The 12,720-nt window shown below is 48.8% G+C and overlaps 1 protein-coding gene across 1 annotated transcript; it reads left to right on the forward strand.

Annotated features, from left to right (window-relative positions):
- Window positions 1-1,523: 1,523 nt before the first annotated feature.
- Window positions 1,524-2,423, forward strand: LOC129327586 (integrase/recombinase xerD homolog). The gene has a single exon (XM_054976340.1). It carries the CDS (start codon window positions 1,524-1,526, stop codon window positions 2,421-2,423), a length of 900 nt encoding a protein of 299 aa, XP_054832315.1.
- Window positions 2,424-12,720: the final 10,297 nt, after the last annotated feature.

The raw sequence follows: 12,720 nt of genomic DNA on the forward strand, positions 1-12,720 counted from the left end.
CGCTATTTGGCCGAGGGGTTCACGGGGGGTTTTCGGATACCATACACAGGGCCGCGGGTCCTCACCTCCGCTGGCAATTTAAAATCCGCCAGGGAAATGCCGGAGATAGTAGCAGCCAAGCTGGCCAAGGAGGTGGCTGCGGGGAGGGTGGCAGGCCCCTTCCACTCCCCCCCCCTGCCGAACCTGAGGGTGTCTCCGCTGGGGGTGGTCCCCAAAAAGACCCCGGGGGAGTTCCGCCTCATCCATCACCTCTCGTACCCACGGGGGGCATCAGTAAATGATGCCATACCCCAGGAGTTTTGCTCAGTAAGGTACGCATCATTCGACCACGCGGTCAGGCTGGTCCAAGCTTGTGGCAGGGGGGCCTTAATGGCAAAATGTGACATACAGTCAGCCTTCCGGCTGCTGCCGGTTCACCCGGGGGACTTCTGCTTACTGGGTATCAAGTTTTTAGGCAGCTGGTATGTGGACAAGGCCATGCCCATGGGTTGCTCGGTCGCCTGCGCAGCATTCGAGACCTTTAGCACCTTTGTGGAATGGGCGGCTAAGGAGCGCATGGGCGCCCCACACATCACGCACTATTTGGACGATTTTTTGATATCTGGGCCCCCCCGTGGGCCCGGGTGTGCAGAGCGACTCCGTGCGTTCCAGGATCTGGCAGGTGAGCTGGGGGTCCCCCTCGCGCAGGAAAAAACCGAGGGCCCCACAACACGTCTCGTTTACCTAGGCATCGAGCTTGATTCGGTGGCCGGGGTCTCTCGCCTGCCGGCAGACAAGCTGGCCCTTCTCCGTGCACTGCTTTCCAGCGCCAGGGCGCGCAGGAAATGCACACTCCGGGAATTGCAGGCCATCATTGGCCACCTCAACTTCGCCTGTAGGGTGGTGTCCCCGGGCAGGGCCTTTTGCGCTCGGCTGGCGCACGCCACCAGGGGGGCCACCTCTCCCTTCCACCATATCCGCATCACGAAGGGCATGAGGGAGGACCTGGGGGTCTGGCTAAGGTTTTTGGAGGGTTTCAATGGGGTATCGTTGTGGCAGGTCCCTCTGGATCTGGGCTCCAGCCTCCAGGTCCACTCGGACGCTTCCGGCAGCCTGGGCTTTGGGGTATACTTCAAGGGGCGCTGGTGCGCTCAGCGGTGGCCGCCATCCTGGGCGGGCAATGGGATCCTCAGGGACCTGACCTTCCTCGAGTTATTCCCCATCGTGGCCGCGGTGGTAATGTGGGGGGACCTCCTCCAGAACAGCAAGGTTACCTTTTGGTGCGACAACATGGCGGTGGTCAGGGTGGTTAACAAGCAATCCTCTCGCTCTGAGCGGGTCATGCGCCTGGTACGTCACTTTGTCCTCTCCTGTCTATCCGCTAACATTACGTTCTCAGCGCGGCACGTGGCAGGCGTGGATAACGGCATTGCAGACGCACTATCTCGATTCCAGATGGAGAGATTCTTCAGCCTGGCGCCAGCAGCCCAGACCGCGCCAGAGGAGTTCCCGCAAGACCTGTGGCTTCTTGGCAACAATCCGTGATGCAGGGAGTACTCAGTTCCATTGCCCCCTCCACACTCCGTGCCTACTCGGCGGCGGAACAGCGGTTCTGGGCCTTTGCTCGTGAGGTCGGGGGGCCCACGTCTTGGCCCGCCCCCCAGGACATGGTGCTGCGGTACCTGGCCTACCTACGGGCCTTGGGGCGGGCCCCCAGCACTATGCGGGGGGATTTGGCCGCCATTTCATTTTTCAGCAAGGCCCTGGGCTTCGAGGACCCATGCGATTGCTTCGCGGCCAGGCGAGCGGTGGAGGGGTGGAGGCGCCTGGCTCCTCCCCCCCCGGATAAGCGCAGACCCATCACGCTGCCCATTCTGCGTGAGATCACGCTCCGCACCAAGGACATCTGCTGGTCGGAATTCGAGGCCATCCTATTCCGCGCTGCCTTTTCCCTGGCCTTCTTCGGGGCCCTGCGGGTGGGGGAGCTGGTTTGCGCCTCAAGAGAGGACACCTCCGGGCGGGCCCTGCAAGTGGGGGATGTGTCCTGGGGCCGGGGCGGGCTAACCATCAACATCCGGAGGTCTAAGACCGATCAGCTGGGGCGAGGGGCCAGCATCTTCCTTCGCCCCGCTGCCATTGCTGCCGTATGCCCGGTCCGGGCATTGGAGGAGTATCTGGCTCTGCGCCCCTCTGGCCCCGCGCCCCTTCTGGTGCACGCTGACTGCTCCCCTGTCTCGCGTTTCCAATTCGCAGCGGTGCTCCGGGCATGCTTGGCGGCCGCGGGTCTGCCCCAAACGGAGTTCGGGACCCACTCCTTCAGGATCGGGGCCGCCACGTCTGCCAGCGAGTGGGGCCTGGCCTCCTCCCAGATCCAAGCCATAGGGCGGTGGAGGTCCTCCGCATATCGCACTTACGTGCGCCCCTCGCGGGCTGGGCGTCGCTAACACACTACACTTTGCATTCCTGCAGGTCGCTTCACGCAAGTCTGGATTTGTGGGCACAGCATCGTGCACTGGGCTGGAGAATACGCGGCAGCATCAGGTTGGGGCACGCACCTGGGCCTGCAGGGCACCATCAGGATCTCCTGGATCGGCGTCCGTGGCATGCGCTGGGATGCGATGGTCCCGCTTCTGCTCCAGCGGGCGCGCCGGCAGGACCCACCAGATGGGCTGGTCATTCAGCTGGGGGAAAATGACTTAGGTCTGCGGGAGGGCCCGGACCTGAAGCGGGCAATGATGAGGGACCTGGAGCGGCTCAGGTGCCACTTCCCGCAGGCCCAGATTTTCTGGTCGGACCTGTTGCAGAGGCGCTGCTGGCGCTGGGCACGCTGCCCAGAAAAAGTGGACAGAATTAGACAAAGACTGGCAAGGGCCATGGAGCGTCACGTCCTCGAGCTGGGAGGCACCGTGATCAGGCACCCGGATATTTCGTTCAAGATCGAGGCAATGTACCGCCCGGATGGGGTGCATTTGTCTAGCTGGGGCCAGGACCTCTGGCTGCAGGACTTGCGGGACAATCTCCTGGGGTGGTTGCAGGGCTAGGAGCGTTGGCGGGAGCCGCTTTGGGGCTCTTGTGGCGGGTTGGCATTGGGATCCGATCCCCCGGGGGGGAGATGGGCCTAGCGGCCACATCTAACCCCCATTTATGGGGACCCCCATAAGGGGTTCAGGGGTGAGGTCAGGGGGCAGGCTCAGCTCGGGGGCCTGCCAGAAAGCCTCACTCCCAGGTGGCGGGGGGTCAATAAGGGGTGTACACCCGATTGACCCCGCCAACTGCCATCCCTTGGTTTTCCCCTCCGCAGGGCGGCCTGCGGGGGCTGGAGGGCATCGCCTGGCAGGCGGGCCAGGCGATGAGGGATCCGATCCCTATGCGGCCAATGCTCCTATCCTTGTAACGGTTTAATAAAGTTGTGGCCTTGTTAACCCCATTTTGCTGGTTTGTGTCTTCCTTGCCGCCGCTCTCCCCCGCCTCCCGCTGCCCACTCAGCGCTGGGCAGCAAGCAACGGCCTCAGACTTACCTGGCGGCCGGTTTGCTGTCCGCGCGGGCGGCGGGGGCCGGGGGAAGGATGGGCGGCCGCCATCTTCCCCCTCGGCTGCTTCGCCGGCCAGCCAATCAGTTTAAACCGCCCCCGCCAATCAGCGCGGCCGGGGGTGGGGGGGGCTGGGCGCGGGTCGGACCTGGAGAGGCCAGGTTTCCCTCCGGTCCGTCCGCTGCCTATTTAAAGAAGCAGCCGAGGGGGCCCCGGCATTCGCGCCTTCGCTGCCGATCTCCCACCCACCACTCCCTGTATGATGTGCATTCCTGTTGATGTTTCATTCTGGTTGAGTTCTCTTGTCACAACTTTGGGCGGGTTGGCATTGGGATCCGATCCCCCGGGGGGGAGATGGGCCTAGCGGCCACATCTAACCCCCATTTATGGGGACCCCCATAAGGGGTTCAGGGGTGAGGTCAGGGGGCAGGCTCAGCTCGGGGGCCTGCCAGAAAGCCTCACTCCCAGGTGGCGGGGGGTCAATAAGGGGTGTACACCCGATTGACCCCGCCAACTGCCATCCCTTGGTTTTCCCCTCCGCAGGGCGGCCTGCGGGGGCTGGAGGGCATCGCCTGGCAGGCGGGCCAGGCGATGAGGGATCCGATCCCTATGCGGCCAATGCTCCTATCCTTGTAACGGTTTAATAAAGTTGTGGCCTTGTTAACCCCATTTTGCTGGTTTGTGTCTTCCTTGCCGCCGCTCTCCCCCGCCTCCCGCTGCCCACTCAGCGCTGGGCAGCAACTGTCATTTTTGGCAGCAGAACTTGATGGCAGGATACAGGAGGGGGGGGGCGTCAAGACTAAAACATTTGCCCAAAATGTTCTCAAAATGGACTTCTGGCAAAGGTATTTACTGAGTAGATACAGTCTCTAATTCATTCATGAATTAAATAACCTGTTATTTACTAAATAACAGAAACAAATAAATGCAAAATTAAAGATAGTATTATTTATGATTATAATAGCCAATGAACACTAAGAATGTGTGAAAAGAAACACTATCTGCTATATGCATGCTATATGTTATGTGACTGTAATGATGAATATGCTCGCCAGATAAACATACTTTACTTGAATATTGCAGTCTTCCTCGAAGTATAAAGCATTTGTGGCTCACCTGTCTTCTTTTTTGTCAGATGAAGGTACTACCACTTAAGCAAAATGTTAAGTTTCATTACTTCTCCAAGAATTTGGGATCTGAGATGTGAAAGTCAGCTGTAGTGGCCACCAAACAAATACATTTTAAAAATGCATCTGCTTAGTTCTCTTGAATTGTTTTTTCTTTATGATAATGCCTCAGTTTTCATCATATACGTTCATCCCTGCTTTTTGAAGCAGTAGAAAAACCTGCATCACTCTGTAATTATTATGATTTTCTAGTGTACTTGCTTACAAATCTATCAATTTTTCTGCATATTTTTGTTGGTCAGATAACAGCAGCCAGAAACGCCCCCCCCCCAGTAATCTCAACTAATAACAAATAAGCAAAAAGCAAACAGTTCACAACAAGATACAGAAGGAATATCAAATGCACACTCAAACACCCATGTTCAATATGTGCTTATAATATCCAACTCCTACAAGCATTTCTTTCCTTATGTTCCAATCCAAATCCATTAGCAGCGCTAAAATTGCCTTCCCCAAATATGGAGTATAAAAAAGAGCCCCATGGCACAGAGTGGTAAGCTGTAGTATTGCAGCCCAAGCTCTACTCATGTCTTGAGTTCGATCCTGGTGGAAGCTGGGTTCAAGTAGCCGACTCAAGGTTGACTCAGCCTTCCATCCTTCCAAGATTGGTAAAATGAGTACCCAGTTTTCTGGGGATAAAGTGTAGATGACTGGGGAAGGCAATGGCAAACCACCCCGTAGCAAAAGTCGGCCAAGAAAACGTCATGATGAGATGTCCCCCCATGGGTCAGTAATGACTCGGTGCTTGCACAGGTGACTACTTTTACTTATCTTTTTAAAAAATATGGAGTATAGTAACTCAAAGCTATTCATACAATAATTTTCAACACATATGAGTGAATGGGTTAATTCATTAAATTCTTTTATATATATATTATTTTTAACATCTAAAACAGTAAACTACAAAAAACTACAATAGTACAAGGGGAGGAAAAAAAGGAAAAAAAAAAGAGAGGGGGAAGGGAGGGGTGGAAAAAAGGGGAAGGCAGCATACAAACACTAAACACTACACTTCAATGCTTTCCCTTCATACTGCCATAATTGAAAAATAAAGCTTAATAAAGTACTGATGGAATGGTTAATCTTACAAAATACAAATTACAGTTCAAATTAAATCTTTCCCCCCCTCCTGGGCCTCGGACGCAGTTCTCTCTGAGCAGCTACAGCCGCAGCGCTCGTTGCCTCCCCCCTCCCTTCAGGCTTCGAATCTTCTTCTCTTTGCTTGGTGTCTTGCCCAAATTTTTGTCCACAAAATCCCTTAGCTGATCTTCCGAATTAATCTTGTAAGCTTCATCTTTATAACTAAACCCGATTCCTTCCGGAAATAGCCATTTGTACTTTATAGCACGATCCCTCAGAAGAGCCGCCAGCCTTTTATACTTGATTCTTCTCTTCCGAACTAAAAATGGAACGTCCTTCAGTATCTTGACTTTATTTCCCAGAAAGTCCAAGTCCGCATTATATGAGTTATATAGGATGATGTCCCTGACCCTCCTAGATGAAAACTCAATAACAATCTCGCGAGGCAGCTGCCACTTCATTGCATATTTTGAAGATGCCCGACGGGCTCCCAAAATGGCGCTTTTTACTTCTTCTTTAGTTGCCCTCGCGGGTGTCGCTAAAAGTTCCGAGGCAAGATCCCTTAAATCCTCGTTTTCCTCCTCTTTAACATTCTGGAGACGCAAAATGGTCTGTGTTTGCTCCACTTGCAGCCCAATCAGCTGGGTTTCCACCAACTTTAGCTCCTTGTTTGTTGCTCTCATAAGTGATGCATTTTCCCGAGCAGATTTCTCTGCCCCCCCGCTACTTCCTTGATGGCTTTCACATTGCTCTCAATTAAGCCCACCCTTTGATCTGTTTCATTCAGCTTGTCAACAAAGGGTTTTATGGCTTCGATAACCGATCTTTTCACCAGTTCCTCGAGCGACACGCCTCTTCCCTGCAGGGCAGCCGAAACTGACTTGCCCAAAGCAGGACTCTGCTTTTTCGCTGCCATTTTAGGGGGGGGGGACCGCCAATCTTCCGAGACTCTGCGAGGGGGGGGAAATCCGAATCTTCTAAACTTCAGATCCCACCACTCCTTCACATACGCTTGTAGTGACAGAAGGGATTCGCTTACTTACAGGCTTCCGCCTAGTCCTGTTCTTTGCCGTTTTCCGTGGCCCGGCAGCACGCGAGGTGCCGCGCACGTCTGCCGGCCTCCATAGGGACAAACGGGCAATTTACCCTCTGCCTCGATTTGCCAGAGGGCTCTTCCCACCGCGTCCCGGACCCAGACTCCCTCCCTGGGAGCCCTGGGGGCTAACCTTTGCAGAACAGCCGCCCGGTCAGGCTGCTCGGCCGCTTCTTCTCGGACCTGCCGAGAGGAGCGTCTGACATGGCCGCGAAAACGAAACCGAATCGGTTAATTCATTAAATTCATTTAAAAGTTTATTGTACCTCAAAAAATAACTCTGGGGCCACAAACTAAGCTTCCCTGGAGAAGTAATGAATAGTATGTTTAAAACACTATATGCTTTTTCTAGTGATACTACCTGCGCCACCATAGAGTTGCCAGGTCCTCTGGTGGAAGGAGAGGACCTGACACTCACCTTTTGCAATGTTGATCTGTTTGGGGCCCATTGTACAACATGCCTTTCTCCCCTGCAGCCCAGGTGACTGGTGGCAAGGGGCCAGAAGGAGGGAGTGGAGAATCTCCTGCCCCTTATGGGGGATCTGGGATCCCTAGCCCAGCTAAACTATGCATGTAAGCATCAATATTTCTTTTTAGAGGTTTACCTATTTCTGATCTGTTATATATTCTTATTTTATAAAATAAAGCCTATAAGACTATTGTGGATGAGAATTACGCTCTCAAGAAATAAGTTACTAAAGGGAGACATCAGTCTTCCATATTTGTTTTTACTCAAGCAAATCCGCAGTTCTCTGCAGATTTACTTGAGAATGAGATCCATCAAGCTCAATGCAACTTATTTCTGAATAAACTTGTATAAGAATGAGCTGCAGAAAGTCCAAATGAAGTGTAAAATAACACATTGGGCTACTGGTGGAAATAGCCTGAATTTATATATATATATATTTTTTACTTCATTTATATTCCACCTTTCTCCCCAAAGCAGGACCTGAAGTAGAGAACATATGCTTTCTTTATATACAAAAATCCATAAAAATGTTATATGATATACTCTTCATAACTATTGTCAAATGATTACTTTGACAGGGTGCTTTTAACAAGGTACCAACTTAAATAGGGCACTAACAGTGCAACCCTAAGTTGAGTTATACCTTTCTAAGTTCATTGATTTCAGTGGACTTAGAAGGGTATAACTTTGCTTAGGGAGGCAAGGTAAGTGCTATATCCTTCTATGTGTTATTGAGAAGAGATTGGCAAGAGGCAGGGCCAGTTACTTGTCCATTCTGTTTGGATATGCCCACAGCAGCAGCGTATAGGCTTATGACAGGTATTCTAAAGTGAGTAACCACATAAATGTGGCTTCAGGTGGGTAGCCGTGTAGTCAAGCAGCACCTTAAAAACCAACAAGATTTTCAGACTATAAGCTTTCGAGAGTCAGGCTCTGTTATGACCCCTTTCTTTCTCTCAGGGCCAAGCTACAAGTGACAAATGACACTTGAACAGCAAGTGTATTTCTCCCTGTTCACTTGCCCTCCACTCAATCCACTTGCCGTTCAAGTGTCATTTGTCACTTGTAGCTTGGCCCTCAGTTAGATTTTACCTTTAATCCTTTTCTTCTTGCTCCCTCTGAGTAGATTGCTGCCACTAGGAATTATATTCTAAAATAACTTAAACGTACCCAAGCATTAGGCTCCTTCATGGGACTATGTGGCCCTGAGGATAGGAATGGGATATGGGAATAACAGATACTCTGGGTTGAAAAAATAAAATCAAAATAAACTTATTTTTACAATAAGCATATCAGTTTCATATTATTACTTAAGCTTGATGGTTTCAAAAGAGTGTTATTTGTTATTAAAGTTACTTTTCATAGACACAGTCACTCAGATCTTCTCTCAGGCTGCACACATAGTTTGCCTGCGTCTGATATCAAATTTCTCACTCAAATACACATCTCTCAGGCATGCACACAGTTTGCCTCTCTTGCCCTGACTGAATATTCTTTCACAAACATATACAGTTCAGGCTTCCACATAGTTATATTTCTTTTAGAAATTCACAATCTCAGGCTGCACACAGCTTGCCTCACTTGCCCTGACTGAATCTTTTTTCTCAGTCTAAAAACTGCATTCTCTCCACACACACTCTCAGTCATCAACCAATCATCTTTCACCCTCACTCTTCATCTGTACCACACCAACCATTTAAAGACACACACACACATATTTAAAATCATCACAGGCTCCTTCATCGGATTTATTTATCAGATAAATGTGGCTGAAGCACATGAGCAAGTCATGCTTAGATACAATGAGAGATTCACGGAGTCCAAGCCCATCATAGTGTGAGAGGTGCCAAACATACCACCTACAGTATAACTAGAATCTTGGAGGGAGAATTATCCATTTAACTTTTGACAATGGTTTGAGGACCCCAGTTTAGTTTAGTGTGTGTCTGCTGCCATCAGAAGTGAGTCATAGTTCACAAATGTTTATGCTGGAATAAAATGTTAGCATTTAATCTGCCACAAGACACCTCCTCCTCCTCTTTTTTTTTGCTGTAACGGACAATGCAACACCTTTGGAATTACTCTGGTCAGGAGACAAGTCCATAACAATGGGTGACTCCGCACGAATGGTTTTCCCTGCTTCAGCTTCTAAATGACCTCGATTTTTTCTTGTGTTTCCACACCTGGGAAAGCAATCCTAGCAGCAGAGTCGAAGTCACTGCACGTTTTGTCCATTTTTTTCCATCTTGCTTTCCCCCGACTTATTTGTCCATGCGCAGCCGATTAGGGATTTTAATCATGCGGAATTCTTTATCCGATGTTCTCCCCACCCTTGCTCTTTTCTCTCGCCCTTCGAATCAACTTAATTTGATTGGCTAATCATGTTTTCTAAGCTCTACCCTTTCCCTTCCCCTCTTTAAAAAAAAATGTAAAAAAAGTTGCAACGTTTCTACAAATCTATGCAGAAACATATCCTGTGTCACATGACAACAGCTGACCAATAATGGGTCCATTTTACAACATGCCAAATTTGTTACTTGTTGCTTGCTGACAGCCGACAGCTTCTGAGGTAGAGTGAAAGTGTGATGGAGGGACTTCAGCATTCAACTAGTGGTCTAGGCATTTCATGGAGGGAGAAAGAGACCGTCCTCAACACAACACCTATCACTAAACCACACTGCTCACGAAGAAAGCGGGAAAGATAGACGCGGGGTCCTTGGTAACAATTTTCCCTCCAAATGTCAATAGCCAATACTCTTCCACAATATCGGTGGGAAGTGCTCTGGCCTATCCAATATGTTTATTTGATGCAACGTTTATGTGTAGCAACGGTTTTTTGTGAGAAATTTTTTTCTAATGTGTTGGTTTGATGCAACGTTTATGTGTAGCAACATTTGGGTGGGGGGTAAAAAAATGATGTGCACCATTTGACACTTCCCCCGGAAAAAGCGATGAGGAATCGATTTTTATCCTGTCAAAAATTCCGCATGATGGACTTTGAGCCGATGAAATGTGTGAAACAAAAGCCTAATGTGGAATCGGGGAGAAGTGGATTCGTAGGACTCCACCGCGGCATGACTGCTCAGAAAGTCCGATCAAAATTGATCATGCGGAATCCCCCCATATGTGGTAGGACTTTCTGTTCAAATATCATCACAATTCAAGGAATAAATGTATGTTTTGTAGTGGCTCTAAAAAAATTGATCACCAATAACTTGTTTTCGAAGGAGGTGGTGGATGTCAGGGGCCTGCCATTATTCTACTATGCAGTGGAAAGAAATCACAGTGTGATTTTTGCACTTTTAATCTCACAAAAGTATATTATTATTGTTGTGGCTGTTGTAATAATATCAGTTTTAGTGCTGTAATTACAAAGCTACTTAATAATGAAGCATATACTCTCATTGAAAATTTGCCTAGTCATGTGGAAATTACTACAGTGAAATGCTTAATTGGTTTAGTATCCGTTTTATGTTGTGATTACCTTTTACAATTAAAAAGCATTCACAAATGAATTAATAGGGCATTTAAAGGTATCTTGCCATGTGCCAATAACATATCCCTTATTTTGCTCCTGTGAATTTGTTTAGAAGTGGACACAGAAGATACAGGAAGTTTTTCTCTCCAACCTGTAATACCCCTTGTTCCAGAAGATGCATTAAACCAGCTCATGGTACTTGGTTTAAAGGATGTGCAAACCAGTGATGACTGGTTTGTTGTTTCTTCCATAATGTGCATTTTCAAACAACATTAAGCTTTCCATGCAACCACAAGTATGGTAATGAATAAAGATTAGAGGCATGTAGCATATTTGTACTGGGCCCCAGTTCCTCACTTGCAAGGGAATTTGGAAAGCATTTTACGTAGTTGTTGGCTCAAAAAACTGTCTTTCTTTGGAGGCACTTGAAATCTTCTAAGAACCAGTTTAGGCTGGTTTTAGAGGGTCAGTTGGCTGGATGAGTCTTTTAGCATAGATGCAGAGGAGTTAGCCTTGTTAGTCTGTAGTAGCAAAATCAAAAAGAGTCCAGTAGCACCTTTAAGACTAACCAACTTTATTGTAGCATAAGCTTTCGAGAATCACAGTTCTCTGACGAAGAGAATAACTTGACGAAGAGAAGGCAAGTTCTCTTCGTCAGAGAACTGTGATTCTCAAAAGCTTATGCTACAATAAAGTTGGTTAGTCTTAAAGGTGCTACTGGACTCTTTTTTATTCTTTTAGCATATGCACCAAACCTGTCTTCTATTTAAGCATATATTAAAGGATATTATTTTCTTGTTTTTATTACTACCTCTCTCAAATGTTTCAGGTGGGCATTCAAATAAATTATTAAAAAATCATAAATTAAATAATTGTAATTAAATATGGGCATGGACAGGGAAAAAACCATGGACCATTGGACCATAGTCCATTGTGTTTCACAGACCATGAACTTTTCACAGACCTGCCCCTGGTTCATCGATCCATAGTCTGTCACTTCTGGGGGCCCTAGGACTGCCCCCTTTGCTCTCAGAGATGCCAAACTCACAGTGAGTCTTCAGCAGGCTCTCCTCCAGCCATCCTCCAAGTTCGGCCAAGATTGCATTTTGGAGGTCCAAGTTCCAGACCCCCAAATCAGCCGACCCCAGGAAACTTCCAGTAGATAGAATAGGAGCTACAAACGCCAATTGACTTGCATTGGCTTGCAGCAACTGGCAGAGCCCTATGCTAGCTCAACAACCCACAATCAAATAAGAAGTGAAAGGGAAAAAAATGAGACAGAAGAGTGAGCCCTCAAGGAGCTCAATAAGCTTGGTCCAAGAGCCTTCCTGAATTGAAAGAAAAAAAAGTAAGCAGAAGAGAGAGCCCTCAAGGAGCCCAATAAGCTTGCACCCAGAGCCTTGCTGCAGCTCTGAGACTGGGTTGGGGAAGAGCCTTAGGCTAGCCCACCACCTTACAAGCAAATAAGAATTGAAATAAAAAAATTAAACAGAAGAGTGAGCCCTCAGCTGAGTAAACCCAATAAGCTTGTTCCCAGAGCCTTGCTGCAGCACAAGCCCCAAGACTCCCTCTCGCACAATCCAAAAAAACTCCCGCAACAAGCAGTTCCTCCCTTGGTAACCAGCTGGAAAGTCAAACTGCAGCTCAGCGCTGGATATTACATATACTGCTTACTCTCATAAAGAATAATGGGAGCTCTCTGGTTAACAGCCAGGGATGCCTATCAAGGTTTTCAGGGTTAAAATTGGTGTGTTCCAAAGGCAGCAAAAGGTCTGCAGGCAACTTCCCTATGTTACCTAGGGAATTGATTGCTCGGCACTGGGATGTCTGGTTTCATGGACCAACAGACCGGCCCAAAAGTCATCGCGTCCATGAATGCTGAAATGGGCCGGTCCATGTCAAAT

The sequence above is a fragment of the Eublepharis macularius genome, chromosome 4, assembly GCF_028583425.1.
Source record: "Eublepharis macularius isolate TG4126 chromosome 4, MPM_Emac_v1.0, whole genome shotgun sequence".
Taxonomy (NCBI): Eukaryota; Metazoa; Chordata; class Lepidosauria; order Squamata; family Eublepharidae; genus Eublepharis; species Eublepharis macularius.